Below are 17,875 nucleotides of genomic sequence, written 5' to 3'. Positions count from 1 at the left end.
GTCCTTACCAAAGCAGGAAAGCCTCTGTTATAGGTCTCAGATGCTGTCTGAGGAAGGCACTCTTTGTTTTGGATTGGTAGACGCTAATGGGCTATTATTAAATGATAAGTTACTGTACTCCAGGGGTTTTACTTCAAAGTGATGTTAGGTCCAATAGGGAGGCAGGGGGTAAATGTCTGATAAGGGAACTAAATAGTTTGGCATGGCAGCTCACAAAAGAGGCTGAGGCAGAAGGATTGCTAAGAGTTCCAGGTCCCCATCTCAAAACAAAAACAAAACAAAAATCTCACTAAAATATGGGCTGAGAGATGGCTCAGCAGTTAAAGGCATGTGCTGCTCTTCCAGAGGACTCTTGTTCAGCTCCAGGTTCCCATGTGAAGCATCTCACAACTGACTGTAACTTCACTTTCAGGGGACCTGGCACCTCTGGCCTCCTTTGACACCTATACTCATGTGTATGTACCCTCACAGAAGCACACACATACACATAACTAAAAATAAAAGAAATATCAAGAAACATCAGATCCAAGCAACAATAAAAACTCAGGAGAAACAAAATTTGCTCAAGATATCAGCTCTAGATGTGTAACATTATAATTCTCCAGAATCATAGAATTCCAGTCAGTAATTAGTCTCCAGACTCTCCCATTTAGGTATGGCTTTCAATCCACCAACAGCTGCTACTGTTGGAAAATTTGTCTATCTCTAAAATTCCTGTTGAAATTCAATCTTCAAAGAAAGAATGTTAAGAAGCAGGGTCTTAATCAGGTGTGGAGATGCAAACCTTTAATCCTAGCACTCCAGAGATGGGCAGACAGATCTCTGTGAGTTTGTTCTTCACAGTGAGTTCAAAGATAGCTAGGACTACATAGTGAGACCCTGTCTCAAAACAAAACAAAAATCAAAACAAAACAAAACAAAAAGTGGGGATCTGGCTAGGTCCTGAGGCTATGTCCATTGTAAATGAGATTAACACCTCTTCTAAGAGACCCATCCACCCTCCACCAGGTGAAGTCACTGTTTATCTCCTCTGGAGGATACAGTGATATCATTTTAAAAACAGAAATAAAGCCATGACCAGACACCAGACCTGCAGATGACTTATTATTTTTTTTAGATTTATGTATTTATTTTTTTGTATATGAATACCCTGTAGCTGTCTTCAGACACACCAGAAAGGGCATCAGATCCCATTATAGATGGTTGTGAGCCACCATGTGGTTGCTGGGAATTGAACTCACAACCTCTGGAAGAGCAGTCAGTGTTCTTAACTGCTGAGCCATCTCTCCAGTCCAACTTACTTATTTGTGTGCATGTGTACATGAAGGCCAAAAGACAACCTTGGGTGTTATTCCTCAGGTACTATCCATCTATTTTTAAAATTAACTTATTTTTAAATTGTGTGTGTGTGTATGAGTGTTTTGCCCACATGTATGTTAAGTGCACAGTACTGGTGCCCTAAGAGGCAGGAAGGGGGAGGGCACTGGCTTCCTTAGAATTTGGAATTAGAGATGGCTGTAAGCTGCCATGAGGGTGCTTGGAATAGAACCCCCATCCTTTGGAAGAGTAGTAAGTGCTCTACATATCTCTTCAGTTCCCCCACTTCTTTTGAGACAAGGTCTTACACATCCCAGACTGACCTTAAACTCCACAGACAAGGATGGCTTTGAGCTCTTGATTCTCCTAACTGTGGAGATTATAGGCATGTACCACGAAGCCTGGTTTAGGTGATGTTGGGGATCAGACCAGGGCCTTGTGCCTGCTAAGCAAGTCCTCCATTAGCCGAGCTACATTCCCAGCCCTGTCTCCACTAAAAAGGGAAAGACTTCCTTATGTATGTGTTCTGCCTCACATGTATATGTCCACCACATGAATGCCTGGTGCCCGAGGAGGCCAGAAGAGGGCATCAGCTTCTCTGGAACTGGAGATCTAGGGATAGTTGTAAACCCCTTGGGTGCTAGGAACAGAGTAACAAATGCTCACAACCACTGAAACATCTCTCCAGCTCTCTGTATCCATTTTTAAAAAATACTCCACTGCTATCCCTAATCTAGTCACAAGATGCATCTGATAGCAAGACAATGAAACCTACTGCATGGTATTGAGTTGATCTAATTCTTTTTTTTTTTAAGTTGACTTCTACATCTTTTATGTCTGTTTTTTTTTTTTAAGATTTATTTATTTTTTATATGAGTACACTGTAGCTGTCTTCAGACACACCAGAAGAGGGCATCAGATCCCATTACAGATGGTTGTGAGCCACCATGTGGTTGCTGGGAATTGAACTCAAGTCCTCTGGAAGAGCAGACAGTGCTTTTAACCGCTGAGCCATCTCTCCAGCCCCTGAGTTGATCTAATTCTTATGTATTTCTATTGCCCTCCGTACAAACAGAAACTGCAATTTTCTTTTCCCCTTCTTCTTTCTTTTTACCTTTCTTTCTTTTCTTTCTTTCTTTCTTTCTTTCTTTCTTTCTTTCTTTCTTTCTTTCTTTCTTTCTTTCTTTCTTTTTTTCTTTCTTTCTTTCTTTCTTTCTTTTTTAAAGGATTTTGAAACAGGACTCCACTGGGCTGCTAAGACTGACAGGGAACAGCAATGTCTTCAGTTGCAAAATGGAAGGGATTTCACAAAAGGAAAAGAGGTAATGTGGAGTGGAGGAAGTGGCACATAATAAGGAAATTTAGACAGCGTGTGGGGTGGGGTGTAGTGGGGTCCTGATTGAGCTTCTCAATTACACAGCAGTACACACCTGCGACTTTAGTACTCAGGAGCCTGAGGCAGTAGGATCATAAACTTGAAGTCAGCCTAGGCTACAAAGTGTGTCTGTGTATGTGGTAGGAGTCGAGGTTAAAAAAACAAAACAAAACAAAACAACCTTTTAAAGGAAACACGTTTGAAACAATCCTTTCCATCAGTAAAGGATTTTGGAGCCCAGCCAATAGTTGATTTTTGAATGTGGGAAAAAGGCAGGACTGGATCATAGTGGACACAATGTGAGAGCAAGGGTAGGGAGGAAGAAAAGACTTAGGGGTCATTTTGTTTACAGTCATTTTGCTCGTGTGTTCAAAAATCACCCAACAGAAATCTTTTGCTGAGTTAGCTGTATGTGGTGGCTTACGGAGAAAAGAGGTAAGCATCAATGAATTGTCATGGATGTCTTTAAATCGCTTTCTAGAGGGGTGTGTTGTAGCGCTCGCTGATGTTCAGCCCTGTTCGGAACCGAACAAGAATTCAGGGTGTATTTAACGGTGGACTAGATCTAACAGGATGAACAGGGAAGGCTCATTACAAATCACACAGAACACAGAAACCAGAGCCCCCCACTCGCCTCTTTTCAGGTTTTCTCTGAGTGTCAGTGAGGCCGGAAAGTTCTAAACCAGGTTCTCGGTCTCTAGGGAGATCTCAGACCAGCCACTTCCGGGTTAATCCCCACCCACAGAGTACTTCCGGTCTCCAGCGCCAGAAGCTGCGGGAAGGTGAGTTTGCGTCTCAAGCAAATAAATGGTACTTGGAAGTCGTTCCTGGCCCGGACAGAGACCGATCCAGGCGACAGCAACCCCTTAATCTTGCGACATCTTGCACTACACGGCAACATTTCCCTCGAGAAGATCACAGGCTCAGGCTCAGGAGACGTCACTTCCGGTCACCTGGCGGTTGGCCAATTCCGGACTTGATGTCAGCTCCGCTTTGGTTCCGGGAGGAGTCGAGCCTGGTCTTCGCCTATCCTCACTTACCAAGGCGGGTGCACTGGAGCTGGGAAGGTGTAGTGTCTTAGAGTTGGGAATTTGGCTCCTGAAAATGCAAGTCGTCCAATTAACTTTAGACTTACCACAACGTAATTTTTAGTTAGAAATAATCCAAAATATACTGGTCATAGTTATAATAAAAAATTACTTATCCAAAATTCAAATTTCACCAAACACCCAGTACTTAATTTGGCAATTTTGGACTTGAACTTTTTTTTTCCCTTGAATTCTAATAGGGACCTTCTAGGCTTTTGCCCTTCTGGGAAAGAGATACAAAATTCACCTAGGACTGAGCTTTATGTTTTGGATGCTAAGATGTGTTTAGTACCAAGCCCGGGGAATCCCATACATGAAAACTGAACATGTTTGCAGGCGTCCCGCGGCAGTGCCCTGTGTATTCCTTTTTACAAACAGTAGTTTCTGGGAAAGCTAGCTGGGAACTACAAGGCTAAATGGCGGAGGTTTGGCAGGCGCTACGTTGTTTAGGAGTGGGATAAACTGTTACCTGGAGTTTTCTCTGTCAGCTTGTACAGAGAATCAGAAAGCCCTAGGTGTCAGGAAAATACGAGCGTCAGTCTCCCAAGCACTATGGAGAACTGGATGACTTTATGCATGCTAGGGAAGGTCTCTCCCACAGGACTACACTTTCAAGTTCCCTTGAAAAGTGAGAGTTAGGCTTCATTGTGTCCCACATCTTGCAAATGAGCTCAGTGTGAGAAAAGATATACTAATACACGCTTTAAAAAAAGCTAGAACCCCATCCCTAGACTCCGCCCTCTTCCACCCATGCTTACGGATACAGTTGTCTTTCTACCTTTTTAGGGGCTTGAATGTAGCTCAGTGGTAGAGCGCATGCTCGCTCGTTACATGGACAGCCCGGGCACAGTCTTCAGTACCCTCCTGTCCCTAAACTTAGATATCTTTTTGCAGCTGAGTCTTTTATTGTTCCTGTATAGTTACGCTGTAGCTTCCCGACCTTTACCCCAAGACCTTTCTGTCCTTCACTCTGCCCAGTGGAGAAAATGATTGTTTGGGCTTCATTACTGGAACCCGGCCTTTGCCTGCTCTAGCACTGGGCTGTTTTTGTTGTGAAGGGTGTAACTCAGGACTTGTTTTTTGCTATCATGGAGCCAGAAAGGGATGTTCCTGGCAAGGCTGATCATGACCAGCTGTATGGGGACAAGGGTGTCTGGTCTTGTCCTATAGATTGAGCCCCATAGCACATGTCCTTTTGCTTATAACCTGGGGACTTGCTGAAGGTCTGACCTTGAGTGAGATTTGTGGTTACTCTTGATTCGTGCCTGGACCACTTGCTGAACTAGCCTGAGTCCTGAGCTTCCTTAGGCTGTGTGCACTGGTAAATCTGCAGCCTTTCCACATGGACCCAGCTTTGCCAGACTGGTTGTATGAGCTAACAGAGCAGGCTAGAGGTCAATGGACTCCGGGTCAGTTGGCTAGACAACCAATAGCCTTTTTTTTTTTTTTTCTTGGCAGTAGAAGTGGTAAAGGAACGTCTAAGGCATAAATGCCAGAAAGGGGGCACTGCCGTGGTGTGAGGGCTTTGGAAGTACAGGATGTGGAAGAAGAATGGCCCAGGGGCCTGCTGGTAGGAACGGCGTCCTTCATGAATGATTAACTTCTAGGCAAAGGAGGTGACCTAGGAGGAAGGTCCACTTAACAGGAACTTTGGACTTGGAGCAGAGTGTCCAGAAGACTGGTGTGTGGTCTACAGAAGAGGACGTGGCTGGGCATCAGGGCTGGGCTTTCAGGGCTGGTGTAAGATCAGGTTTGCTGCAGGCTTCATGACTTCTCCAGGTTTCATTTCAGGTTATGGAGTCCGCCAGTCCTGAGCCCTCGGAGGGGTGGCCATGATGGATGGTGGGGTTCTGTCCGTGGCCTCACTCCTTCTCCTCCCTCTCTAGGCAGCTATGGACACGAGGCTGTGCTGAGAGAAGCGGGGCATGGCTGCGGCCCTACAGGTCTTGCCCTGTCTCCTCCGAGCCCCATCCCGTCCACTCCTCTGGGGGCCCCCAGTGGCCCGGATGACCAGTGGTATGGCTTTGGCAGAACAGGCACGGCAGCTGTTTGATAGTGCAGTGGGTGCTGTGCAGCCAGGCCCCATGCTGCAGAGGACACTGTCCCTGGATCCTAGTGGCAGACAGCTGAAGGTGCGGGACCGGACTTTCCAGCTGCGGGAAAACCTCTACCTAGTGGGCTTCGGCAAGGCCGTACTGGGCATGGCAGCTGCTGCCGAGGAGCTGCTGGCTCAGCATCTTGTGCAGGGTGTGATCAGCGTACCCAAGGGGATCCGAGCCGCTATGGAACATGCTGGAAAGAAGTAAGAGTCTATGGGCGCAGGGGGACGCCCTCTACTGTCCTTTGGAAGAACACCTCCCTTCCTCTTTGATCTCCCTATCTCCTGGGTCTGGCCTGGTTTCTAAATGGGTTATCAGTGGGCCGCTTTCACCTGTACAGCTGAGAAGTCAGGTCGGAGGAGAGGAGCCCACCCCCATCCCTTCTCCCTTCTCAGAGAGATGCTGCTGAAGCCACACAGCCGCATCCAGGTGTTCGAGGGCGCCGAGGACAACTTACCGGATCGGGATGCACTCCGGGCCGCGCTGACCATCCAGCAGCTGGCAGAGGGGCTCACTGCAGATGACCTGCTGCTGGTGCTCATCTCAGGTGTGGGACCAGCCGACAGGGGTGCCCCGAGTACCATATGGTCACAGGGTGAAGTCAGGACCATGGCAGACAGTGAGGAACCTGGAGGGTACCTAGTGAGTGGTGTCAGGTTGGTCACCTCTCCTCAGCTGGAAGTTCACCCTGTTGAACATCTGTAATGGTGAAGGCACAGCTGGGTACTAACACTGACACACATCAGAACCTTTGGAAGACATTGCTGTCTGCAGCGGTGTCATTCGTGCTCCTGAAGCTGAGTTTCCAGACCCCATGGATCTCTCTTCTTGCTTATTTGCTGTTTTTTCTTGCTCTTTCTTAGTTAAATTTAAAAACAAAAATTTTTGGGGGGTATTGGGGATAGAGTTCAGGGCTTCACACAGGCTAGGCAAGCACTTTGCTAGCAAGCTTCTCCTGGGATCTGGTATACCCCTACTAGGGGACAACTTCACTCTGTGTCCACAAGGGGGCACTGTAACCCCACCTTCTTAGAGGACCTTCCTTATGGCTTGCCTGGTTCTCTGGGTCGGGCTGTCTCCTCTCCCTGACACTCTCACTGACTTTAGGTGGGGGCTCAGCCCTGCTGCCTGCTCCTATCCCACCTGTCACACTGGAGGAGAAACAGATGCTCACCAAGCTGCTGGCAGCCCGAGGAGCCACGATCCAGGAGCTGAACACCATCCGCAAGGCCCTGTCGCAGCTGAAGGGTGGAGGGCTGGCTCAGGCTGCCTATCCTGCTCAGGTGCACTAATCACTTCTTCAGTAGGCCCTGGGTTCCCAACACGTGACAGGGAGATGAGAGCTTAAGCCAACATATGAGTTGGCAGGGGCCTGGCCTGGAAAGTCCTGGGAGGAAGCCTAGAGAGAGTAAGAGGGAGGCTTTCTGGTTAGGTGTTCTGCCAGCCCACCTGAAAGTGGCAAGATGTGGGTAGATGTGGGCAAGGAAGCATACCAGATGCTGTATACCCAGGCCCAGTTTGTCCTTAAGGGCCCCGGAACACGGAGGAGGCAAGACTGAACCTTATTTTGTGGCCTTTGTCTAGGTGATAAGCCTCATCTTGTCAGATGTGATTGGGGACCCTTTGGAAGTGATTGCCAGTGGCCCTACGGTGGCCAGCACCCACAGTGTGCAAGACTGCCTGCATATTCTCAACCACTATGGCCTCCGTGCTGCTCTTCCCCGCTCTGTGAAGACTGTGCTCTCCCGAGCTGACTCTGACCCCCATGGACCACACACCTGTGGCCACGTCCTCAATGTGATCATCGGCTCTAACTCTCTGGCGCTGGCTGAGGCTCAGAGGCAAGCCGAGGTGCTGGGCTACCATGCCATGGTGTTGAGCACAGCCATGCAGGGTGATGTAAAAAGAGTGGCTCGGTTCTACGGGCTGCTAGCCCGGGTGGCTGCAGCCCACCTCACTCCATCCTTGGCTGAGCGTCCCTTGGAGGAGGAGGCGGAACTCCATCAGCTGGCAGCTGAGCTCCAGCTCCCGGACCTGCAGCTGGAGGAGGCTCTGGAAGCGGTGGTAAAGGCTAAAGGGCCGGTCTGCCTCCTGGCTGGTGGTGAGCCCACGGTGCAGCTGCAGGGATCTGGCAAGGGCGGTCGGAACCAAGAACTGGCCTTGCACGTGGGAGTGGAGCTGGGAAGGCAGCCACTGGGACCTATTGATGTGCTATTTTTGAGTGGAGGCACTGATGGGCAGGATGGGCCTACAAAGGTGGCCGGGGCCTGGGTCATGTCTGATCTCATCAGCCAGGCTTCTGCTGAGAGCCTGGACATCGCCACCTCCCTCGCCAATAACGACTCATACACTTTCTTTTGCCGCTTCCGGGGAGGAACACATTTGCTGCACACAGGGTTGACAGGGACCAATGTTATGGATGTCCACCTCCTGATTCTTCATCCTCAGTGATGGTGTCGCTCACCGTGTGAGAGTGTAGAAGAGGCCTTCAAGGGCAGGGCCTCTTAGGAAGGTCAAGGGCCGATTCCCAGGCCCCACTGTGCCGCAGGACTTTTCCTCCGTTGCTCTGCCCGCCTCCCTCGGATCTACTCTATGCTTGTTCCCCCAACTAGATTAGAAGATGGGGGCTTCTTTCTACCCCTAGTTTCTGTCATGACAGCAGGTAGCCCTGAGGCCCAGCAGGAGCTTCTTGGCCAGTCACAGTTCTCATTTTCTCCCTGGATGCCTTCCTGCCCAGGTCCTCAGCCTGTCTCTTCCATGGAGCGAAGGTAGGGCACTGAAAATAAAGAGAATGTTGTGTGTGGGGGTCTCAGCTCATCTCCCCTCAGCACCTCTTTCCATAGCACAGATCCTCGGGGAGCTGCTGGGCAGGGACCCGTGGTGTGGCCCCAGCAGTGGTGCCAGTACCTTGAAGAGTTTCTCATACCCTTTTTGGCTGGGTGCACACTCAGGGTCTGCTGATGGCAATCTGTGACAATTGAATCTGTCTCCTAGCAGTGTCAATGTGGGTTAACAGGACAGGCTTATAGTTGCCTACTTAACCCTGACTCCCTGTGGTAGAAACCTGATCATGGTTTCTCCTCTCCTGCTGTTGCCTGACTGGGTGGAGACGATCCACTTGTCACCACGGCTCTTCCTTCTGTATTTGGACCACTCTCAGCTTTCCCCCTCACCCTCTGGCTATCAAGGGGTTTCTTCAGGCCGCAGGCATTGCACTTGTTCTCCTGTGCCCACTTTTCCCAGGCTAAACATTCCATGTTCCATTGTCGCTCCTCCGGGTACCCAGTTGGGACCCTGGTGCCAGCATTTCAGTGTGTGTCTCAGCACTAGAATGGTAGGTCAGAGCAGTGAAGGACCTCAGCAGTCCCTCACCCCATCCTGTCATAGCTGGCAGAGGTGAGTCACTTGGCTTGGCCTGCAGCCACTGGCCTGGTTTACCTCGAGCCCTCTTGTTCCACATCAGAGCCCTCTGTTGGCTTATCCTCACCGTACGCCACGGCTCCAATCCCTATATGAGCGAGCAATAGAATCACATAGGAATAAAAAGCCATAGAGAACAGTGAGGCCTGGGGCGGCCCCTGTGGGCCCTTCTTCCATCGTGAGGGTGTGAGGGGCTCTAGGTCAGAGCTGATGTGTCCTGGGAAGGGCCTCCCATCTCCACTGGGCTCTGGACAGTCTAGCTAGAAGTTGGGCCATGGCTTGCAGACCTGGCTCCTGTGTGTGTTCCTAAGACTGAGAAGGAGGTAAGCAAGGTGAGCTGGCTCTGAGGACCAGACAGGCTTAGGGAAGTGGAGTGGTTTGTACCATTTCTTTCCTTCTGTCCTTGTGCACAGGATCAGAGACTCTGGGGATTTTGTCTTTACGCTGGGGTTCTGGTATCCTCTAGGAGTGGCTCTGTCCCCGTGTTCTTGACCTTGGGAACGTATTCCCATTGGACACTGAGTTGCAGGCCAGAGCTTCAGGAGAAGAGCTTTTCAGCCGCATCCTTGGTGTCTCTGTGAGGTAAACACGTGAGCAGTGGACACTGGTGTCAGAATGCATCCACAGTGTACCCATGGGTGCTTTTCAGAGTAGGTTTGCTCGTGGGGACCACTGTCACCATTGCCTGCTGAGGGCTTCACATATAGGTAGAGTCTTTTTGTTGGAGGCTCCCCGTGTCTGCCTTGGTCACTTTCCTGTACCTATGCTCTCAGAGTCTGGGGGCCAGGGTCTGAATTGGGCCCCATTATAGCAAACAGTTTGTGGGCATAACCTTCTATATTTGCTCACCTATTTATCTGGTCATTCTAGATGATAGAAATAAACAAATTCCTCACAGTTAGAGCTCAATAGGACTGTTTTTTTTGTTTTTTTCTCTCCATCAATATCAAGTATGGAGCCAGGCCTGGTGCACAGGCCTATAATCCCAGGTACACGAGAGGACTCTCAGAGTATTGAGAGCTCATGGCTAGCCTGAGCTACAGAGTGAAAGCCAGCCTAGGCAACTAAGAGAGATCCCATTTTAAAGACCTTTAAAAAGGGTCGGGCAGTGGTGGTGCACGCTTTTAATACCAGCACTTGGGAGGCAGAGGCAGGCGGATCTCTTGAGTGTTTGAGGCCAGCCCAATCTACAGAGTGAGTTCCAGGACATCCAGTGCTACCCAGAGAGAACCCCTGTCTCACCAAGAACAGCAGCAGCAGCAGCAGCAGCAGCAGCAGCAGCAGCAGCAGCAACAACAACAACAACAACAAGAGGTCTGGGAATGTGGTCAATGATACTATTCTAGCATGTGTGAAGCCCTGGGTTGAGTTCCCAGCACTGAAAAATAAAATAAATAAATGAATGAATGGCTATATGCACATGTGTCTTACTAATTATGGATTATTAGAGACACGGCCCTCCTTTGGCTCTCAGCTGCCGTTTCTCCCGACTCAGGTTTTTGCTGGCCAAATCCTTACTTTGTCATCATGTGCTGATACTTTCCATGGCTTGAGGATTTTGCCACAATGGTGCTCAGGCCTCCTTCACATTAAAGCCTTCTCATTCTCTGCACTTGGCATGACTGTGGGTCTGGAGAGCCTTTCACGGTCAGCTTAGGTAAACCCATTTATCCTATGGCTGGAGAATTAGAGGAGATGGTTTATCAGGGACTGTAGAGCAAGTCAGTCACAGACCAGGGATGTGAACCTGCTTTGGGCTTTTGATACACATTCTCTGCTGCCCCCTGGGGCTCAGATACCATGGGGGCCAGCCCAAGGCGAAGCCAGAGTTAGGGGATGTGCCATTGTTTTCCATGTTGCCCTCAGTGGTTTGAGGATGGTGGCATGACCAGACTTAGCCTCTCCAGGGATCTGTAAAGCAGATTTGTTGGTCTCTTTGTGGTCTGGAGGAGCAGGGTGTTGAGTGGTTTAACAGGAGACCCCACGAGTGTGAATGGTGGGCATCTACATAAATGTGTGCACACACCTGAGTATGCATGTGTAGGGGTTTGTGTCCAACCAGTCACCGTGTGGACCTCCACACTGCTCTGCTCCATTCCAAGGTGTAGATGGTTTGCTGTGTTTAGAATTTCAGGAATATTGTGGGGCATGGTGGGTAAGGACACCTTAAAGGCTGGCAGAGGCAGGATGGCAAAGGGCCCCTCCCTCCCTCCCTCTCCTTCCCTCTCCCCTCTCTCCCTCTCCCCTCCTTCCCTCTCCCCTCTCTCCCTCTCCCCTCCCTCCCTCTCCCCTCTCTCCCTCTCCCCTCCCTCCCTCTCCCCTCCTTCCCTCTCCCCTCCCTCCCTCTCCCCTCCTTCCCTCTCCCCTCCCTCCCTCTATCCCTTCCTCCCTCTCTATCTCCCTCCTCCCTTCCCTCTCATTCTTACCTTTGCAAGTTCCTTATGGCCTCAGCCCTGTAGCCTTTGTCTTCATTTAAGCATTGGCAACTCTGTTCTATTTTTTTTTTTTTTTTTAATTTCTGAGGCAGGGTCACTGTGTAGCCCTAGCTGGCTCTCAGTTCAAAGAGGTCCATTTGCTTCTGTCTCCCCTGGGCTGGGACTAAAGGCTCTGCCACACCCAGTTCATTGGCAACTCTTTAGATGCTCACTTTGGAATCAAGATGAAAGCCCAGGTTCAAACATCCTTGGGAATGAATGAACCCCTCTGTCCCTAGGAATGTCATCAGTGTCGTGAGGATATGAGAGGTAGTGTATCAGTTAGTGGGAACGAGGAGTCTGTGGTCGTGTAAAATCTCCCTAGAGTGGCACTAAAGTGGCCTGGAAGGCACATTAGAGTAGGAGTTGGGTCCTAGGTCCTTGTTCTGCCTTGCTACCTGTCCTTCCTTCTCCTTCTGGTGTTGACTATGCTTGTGTCCTGCTCACCTCTGGTGGGCTGGGGTTATCAGCACCAGATGAATCTCTTTGAGGAAGCTCCATGCAAATCGGAAGCTCAGGGAGAGAAGGAAAAAAAAAATTAGAGCTAATAGCCGGGGCTGGAGAGATGGCTGCTCTTCCCGAGGACCTGAGCTCAGTTCCCAGCCCCAGCACAGTGGTTCACAGCTGTCTGTAATTACAGCTGCAGGGATCCAATACTCTCTTCTGGTCTTCATGAGCACCAGGCACATACATATATGCGTGCAGGCAAACCACTTATCCACACAAAATTTTAAAAAGTGAAGTCTTTAAAAATAGATAATCTTTTACAAAGATCCCAGTTATTAGTATCTTCCAGAGATAACTGTAAAGAGATCTCAGTTTAGAGAGGCAAGATTTGAGCCAGCAGGACACTGGTGTTCATGGCCAGAAGTCAAGCAAGCTACCTGCCGCCTACATCCTTTAGACATTAGAATGGCTTTAGCTGTTTTTGTGTGTTTGTTTGCTTGTTTTAAACATAGTCTCTCATATAGCCCAGGTTGGCCTCCAACTTGAGATGTAGCCAAGGATGACTTTGAATCTCTCCATCCCCCCTTTCTCTGTCTCATGAGTACTGAGAAGACAGATGTGTGCCTTTGCCCACATCTGTGTGGTGTTGGGGATCAAACCCAGGGCCTCGTGAATGATAGCTGAGTACTCTACCAACTGAGTTACATCCCAAGTCCCTCCTTCTTACTCTATATGTGTCTGGGAGTATCTGTCACTGAGCTATACCTCCAGTTAAGGGTGGCACTTGAGTTATGGGAGGTCCAGGAGCTGGTGTGTGTATGGAATTAGCTGGAGCTAGAGTTAACTGCCTCTCTTTAGCAGCAGGATGGTCCCCTAGTATTTCAGGGGGGAAAAGGCAAGGAAGCCTGTCTCTCTCTGAGTTTGGCTCAAATATGAGGAACATAGGGTCAGATTATGGAGGGGCCGACTGGCCTGGGCCCAAGCTGGGTTAAAGGATTTGGAGTGTGCTTGGGGAGCCATGGGTTGTGCCTGTGGGTGAAGGGGTTAAGTCCAGACACCCAGTGACTTAGGTAGACTTCCATGTGATATAGCGCTGTATCAAGCTGGCCCAACCTGGGAGGGGTCATTTCCTCTGAGAGGCAGGGATGCCTAAGGATCAAGCCTCCTAGGTAACCAGTAGTACCAGTCCCCAGTAGTACCAGTCCCCAGTAGTACCAGTCCCCAGTAGTACCAGTCCTGAGGTTTTGCTTGCCCTCTTTCCCCTGGCTCAGGCTGGCTTGTAGTGGCTGGAGGGTGTGGGCCAAAAGGTGAATATTCGGGTCTGTAGTGAGCTAGATCAGCTCCATCCGGAGGTCCAGGGTACGGGGCTAGGATTCTTGGCAGCAGCTGTTGTTCTACTAAAATGAAGTTCTGGCCAAAGGTGAGGGAGAATTGGCCTCTGTAAATGGGTACCCTAGGTCCTCAGTCCTTAGGCCACCACCCTTAGTAACTACAACTCAGGGAATCACATCCACTCCCACGATCTGGTCCGCTCTGGCACTGGGTGGTTCGGAGAGCTGGAGGATCTACCCCAAACTGGCAACCTGAGCGTGCACCCCATTGAGAAGGTCCCCCGTAGGTCACTACTCTCTCCTACGCTCTTCTGGCTCTCCTGCCACCGGCAGAGCTCTTGGGACTATGAGCTTTTCAGTCCAGCTCAGCTGAGAGGGGCCAGGTGGCTCCGCTCCTGTCCCTTTCATTCACTCCGCTCACCGCCCAGTATCTTCTGATGCTCCAGGATGTCCCAGGAAGTGCACTTGTAGTGCGCTCAAGAGCCAGGGTTCTCTCTCTAGCTGCGTTCCATCTCCTCACCCTACTCCTACAGAGCACGGATACCTTTCTGTCCCTCCCAGTTCCAGAGAGCTAATTGCAGGAATACCTTTTCTTTGCCCTTAAACGCCAGGAATACTGTCCTGGGCACCGGGTTTGGGCGGGAGCTGATCAAAGACCCGCAGAGAAGGGAATGATGCCCCATCTCCTATGGCTTTGTGAATCTGGGGTCGGTAGCTAAGCTGGAGGAAAGCCGGGAGCTGGTGGTAGGGGAGAGAGCTCTGCCCCGCCTCCTCCTCCACCTGGGCAGTAGGAACGCCCCGGCCCCAGTACATGCCGAACTATACAACCAACCACCCCCACCCCGCCGCCCCCGGACAGGCACTTGTGAGGGTCACAATGTGGTAGCGTGGTTGATGCCCCCTGGCAATCTCCTAGCCGCAGCCTAGCTAGAGGCAGGAAGGACTGGGCGTAGACTCAAACCTTCAAGGGTGGGCTGGTCCGGTGTCCCAGCCTCCTCTTTCACTCTATCGGATCTCCCGCGGGTCTCCCTCAGCCGTGGGCCATCAGCATTAGCTGGGTACCGGGACAGGGACAGCCTGCCAGTTCCCTGCTATCCGTTTCCCTCCACCCTGCTCTTGCTGACCAGTAGTAGGGCACCTGCGGCTAACACTCTGCTGCTTCCGTTGTCCTGGGCAGAGAAGTGATGTGGCCCGGGCTGCCCACTGTCCCCACCTGTCCGCCCCCCCCAGGGCTTCGGCTGCCCCGTGCATGTGTTCCCGAACCCCCGGCTTACCTCAGTGGCGCTGTCTCCTCACCAGAGGCACTGCAGTGTGGGAACTGTCCCGAGGAGCCGGTTCTCAGCTGAAACAAAGAGGTGGGGGAGAAAGAGGGGGGCAGCGGGAGAGGGAGAGGGTGAGTGAGCAGGCGAGGACTGAGGAGTGGAGGCTGGAGGGGGAAGAGAGAAGGGAGAGGGTGAGGAAAGAGGGGAGGACGAGCTGCCCCTGTCCCTGCCGAGAGAAAGCCTGACTCCCCGGACTGGAGGGCCAAGAAAGGAGGGAAGAGGAAATCGGGAGGGGGCCAGGCCGAGAGGAGAGAGGGGCGGGGAGCAAGGGCAGGGTGAGGGGATTGGGGCAAATAAGGGGATGTGGGCAGAAGAGGGAGCATTGGGGGAGGAAGGGCTGCAGTGAGCGGTGGGGTCCCACCCTGTCCCATGCCAGGTTCTGATCTGAGACTTGAATGGGTACAAAGCTGTGCAAGAAGGGGGGGGGGGTGGTGGCTGGGAGAGGGACTTGCCCGGCAAAGGATAAGGGCTGGTGGGCTGGCTTGGGAAGCCAGGGCCAGCCACAAAGACAAGAGAACAAAGGTGTCTGAGGGGAGGAGTGGGACCCCTGCTGACCGCAGGTGCACCAGCCCGGAGCACACAGAGGAGTGTCCTGAATCCACAGCAGGTTCGCAGGGGCTGTCAAGGCTAAAGTGGCCCCTCAAGGTCCAGGGGCTGGGGGAACAGGCAGGGTTCCCTTTCCTCGAGAGCCCTGAACACCCTAACTCACACTCCAGGACTGGCCACACATCAGGATCCCGGTGCTACTGCCTGTGATGGGGAGTGGGAGGAGACAGTCGGGAGCGGGAGGGGGGAGTCTGCGGAGCCCCAAGGGAGAGGGAGAGGATAGTGGGCATATGGAGGAAGCAGAGTGGTGGGGACCCAAGCAAGGAAAGACGCAGTAAGGTGGAGGCAGAGCATTTCCTCACAGGCCCTCCCAAAGCAGAGGCCTCCCACCCACCCAGCCACCCCATGGACCTCCTGGGCTGCCTGTTGCAGAGAGGTGAACTGGTATTCTCTGCTGCCAAGCTGCTGTGATGAGCAAGGGCACTCACCGCCTGGGAAAGTTGTCTTGGCTGCCAGAGCATGTGTTAGTGCTGGGGGAGTGAAGAGGGGGCCCCTGGGTAGCAACCAGGGGTGGGCAGGTCTCTCCTCTTAGGCTCTGAAGTGCAGACGCTCCAGCTGCCCTTCCACCAAAGAAAGCTCACTTCCTGTCCACCCTGAGGTTCCTCATAGTCATTTTCTTGGAGGGAGGGGATGCAATACGGGCTTGTGTAACGTTGTGGTGATGGTTGATGGCTGTGGGGAGAGTAAACCCTTGAGCTCCAAACTGCAGAGTCACATCATCTGGCTGCCAGAAAAGTCTTCTCCTGGAACCTGGAGCGCCAACAAAAGAGAAGATTCTTTTCTCTTTCTTATTACTTCAAAAACAGCAAAAAGCAACAACAGCAACAACCACAACATTAAGGGCTGGACTCATCATCTTGCACATGCTAGACAAGCATGCTACCACTGAACTACATCCCTGGTCCTCGTGTGTGGTATATGCATGTGTGCATGTGTGCAGGGATGCTCTCATCATGTGCATGCATATGGTCAGGGGCTGACTGTGGCAGGTGTTCTTCAGTGGCCGGTCTCACGGAACCTCATGTTTTTGACTTGACCAGTAACTCCCTGGGATTCGCCTGTCTCTGCCTCCCAGTTTCCCAGTTTCAGGGGTCATAGGCTCATAGCCACACCTGGCTTGACTTGGATGCTGGGGATATGAATTCTGGTCTTCATGCTTGTCCAACAATTGTTTTATCTACTGAGCCTCATCTCCAGCTGCTTGTCTCTCCTCCTTTTCTTCCTCCTCCTCCTCCTCCTCCTCCTCCTCACCATTGTTATAATTATTGGAGATATGAACTTGCTAAGTAGCTAGGCTGGTCTGGGAACCCCTATGCAGCCCAGGGTGGACTTGCAATCCCCCTGCCAGAGCCTTCAGACACACACACAAATATGCCTGCTACTTATTTTACTAACAAATGATTTTGAACTTTAAAAAAATTACTAGAATAAGAATAGTATGAATGTGACACCCATATATCCTTGGGGATATATATTTATCTTATTTTTTTTTTTGAGACAGGGTCACACACCCTAGTCCAGTCTTTGTTGGTACTTGCCATATAGCTGAGGCTGGCCTTGAACTTGCAGTAATCCTTCTGCCTCAGCTTCTCTAGTGCTGGCATTACAGACACAAGACATTGTGTTTAGTTTATTCAATTTTTAAAAAAAATTATTTTGATTTTTTTTATGACATGTATGTCTGTGGACCACATGTGAGACTGATGTTAATGGAGGTAGAAGAGGGTAATAGATCCCTAGAAATGGACTTGCAGCTGGTTCTGAGCTGTCATAGGAAGTCTGGGAATCAAACCTGAGTCCTTTGCAAGACCAGCCAGCCAGTGCTCTTAACCATTGAGCCATCTCTCCAATTCTCAACTATTCTTACTATTCAACAATTATTAGTATTTTGCTCCATTTTCTTTCCTTTGTATATTTGCCATTCATGCATTCACTCATCCTCCTAACCCCACTCCAGTTGTTTACATAACTTGCCTGCTTTTGAAAGACTGGCTCAATGACTTGTCTTTTATTGATGGAGCCAGAGCAATGAAGCCCAGATCATGTTGAACGAATGAATGAATGTCTGTACAGTCAGTGAATGAATGAGTGGGTGTCACCTACTGGGATCCTGAGACCTGACTGGGGTAGGGTGAGCAGTGCTCAGCTGCAGGCCTGGGAGGGAAGTGAGGGAGCAGGAAGGAGATTTGCCCACCAAAAAGTGAGCATGTGGTATTTGCCTGGTGTGGAGTGGCAGCATATGTTTGCGGAGATGTGGCAGGCAGGCAGGCAGGCAGACAGGCAGGCAAGCAGGCAGAGGAGCTGTGAGAGCGAATGGTCATGCCAAGGCACATTTGGGCACACTTGAGAGACAGATACTGTCTAGCCCTGAGGTGGGAGGGAAGCTGCTGGAGGCC

At 50.8% G+C, this 17,875-nt stretch overlaps 1 protein-coding gene, 1 long non-coding RNA gene and 1 other non-coding gene across 27 annotated transcripts; 1 reads left to right on the top strand and 2 right to left on the bottom strand.

Annotated features, from left to right (window-relative positions):
* Positions 1-2,871: 2,871 nt before the first annotated feature.
* D030055H07Rik lies at positions 2,872-15,600 on the bottom strand. Of its 21 annotated transcripts, none has more exons than XR_003948224.1 (8): positions 14,826-15,576; positions 12,221-12,286; positions 10,818-11,415; positions 10,542-10,677; positions 7,054-8,655; positions 6,337-6,578; positions 5,011-5,689; positions 2,872-3,790 (listed from the first exon to the last, which is right to left on the bottom strand). It is a non-coding gene; the product is annotated as an RIKEN cDNA D030055H07 gene (long non-coding RNA). The 21 variants fall into 21 exon arrangements; XR_003948231.1 differs by having other exon boundaries at positions 5,424-5,689; XR_003948227.1 differs by lacking the exon at positions 2,872-3,790 and adding an exon at positions 15,583-15,600 and having other exon boundaries at positions 4,666-5,689; positions 14,826-14,893.
* On the top strand, positions 3,413-10,712 carry Glyctk (glycerate kinase). Of its 5 annotated transcripts, none has more exons than XM_006511715.4 (5): positions 3,413-3,474; positions 5,667-6,082; positions 6,275-6,426; positions 6,987-7,162; positions 7,464-10,712. In XM_006511715.4, the coding sequence occupies exons 2-5, from the start codon at positions 5,706-5,708 to the stop codon at positions 8,328-8,330; spliced, it is 1,572 nt and encodes a 523-aa protein (XP_006511778.1). In that variant the 5' UTR covers positions 3,413-3,474; positions 5,667-5,705; the 3' UTR covers positions 8,331-10,712. The 5 variants fall into 5 exon arrangements, with proteins under 5 accessions (XP_006511778.1, NP_001034675.1, NP_777271.3 ...); NM_001039586.1 differs by lacking the exon at positions 3,413-3,474 and adding an exon at positions 5,433-5,530 and having other exon boundaries at positions 7,464-10,711; XM_011242880.2 differs by lacking the exon at positions 3,413-3,474 and adding an exon at positions 5,442-5,520.
* On the bottom strand, positions 9,358-9,447 carry Mir135a-1 (microRNA 135a-1). Its single transcript, NR_029549.1, has one exon. It is a non-coding gene; the product is annotated as a microRNA 135a-1 (primary transcript).
* Positions 15,601-17,875: the final 2,275 nt, after the last annotated feature.

Source organism: Mus musculus, chromosome 9 (genome assembly GCF_000001635.26).
Source record: "Mus musculus strain C57BL/6J chromosome 9, GRCm38.p6 C57BL/6J".
Lineage (NCBI taxonomy): Eukaryota > Metazoa > Chordata > Mammalia > Rodentia > Muridae > Mus > Mus musculus.
The sequence above is the reverse complement of the archived record's forward strand: the minus strand, read 5'-3'. Positions and strand labels throughout refer to the sequence as shown.

What these genes read in the sequence shown, in the direction of transcription:
- Glyctk (XM_006511715.4), top strand. Translation starts at nt 5,706, where the DNA reads ATGGCTGCGGCCCTACAGGTCTTGCCCTGTCTCCTCCGAGCCCCATCC. An exon ending in ATGGAACATGCTGGAAAGAA is followed by an intron (nt 6,083 to 6,274) that starts GTAAGAGTCTAT and finishes CTCCCTTCTCAG; the next exon opens with AGAGATGCTGCTGAAGCCAC. An exon ending in GCTGCTGGTGCTCATCTCAG is followed by an intron (nt 6,427 to 6,986) that starts GTGTGGGACCAG and finishes CACTGACTTTAG; the next exon opens with GTGGGGGCTCAGCCCTGCTG.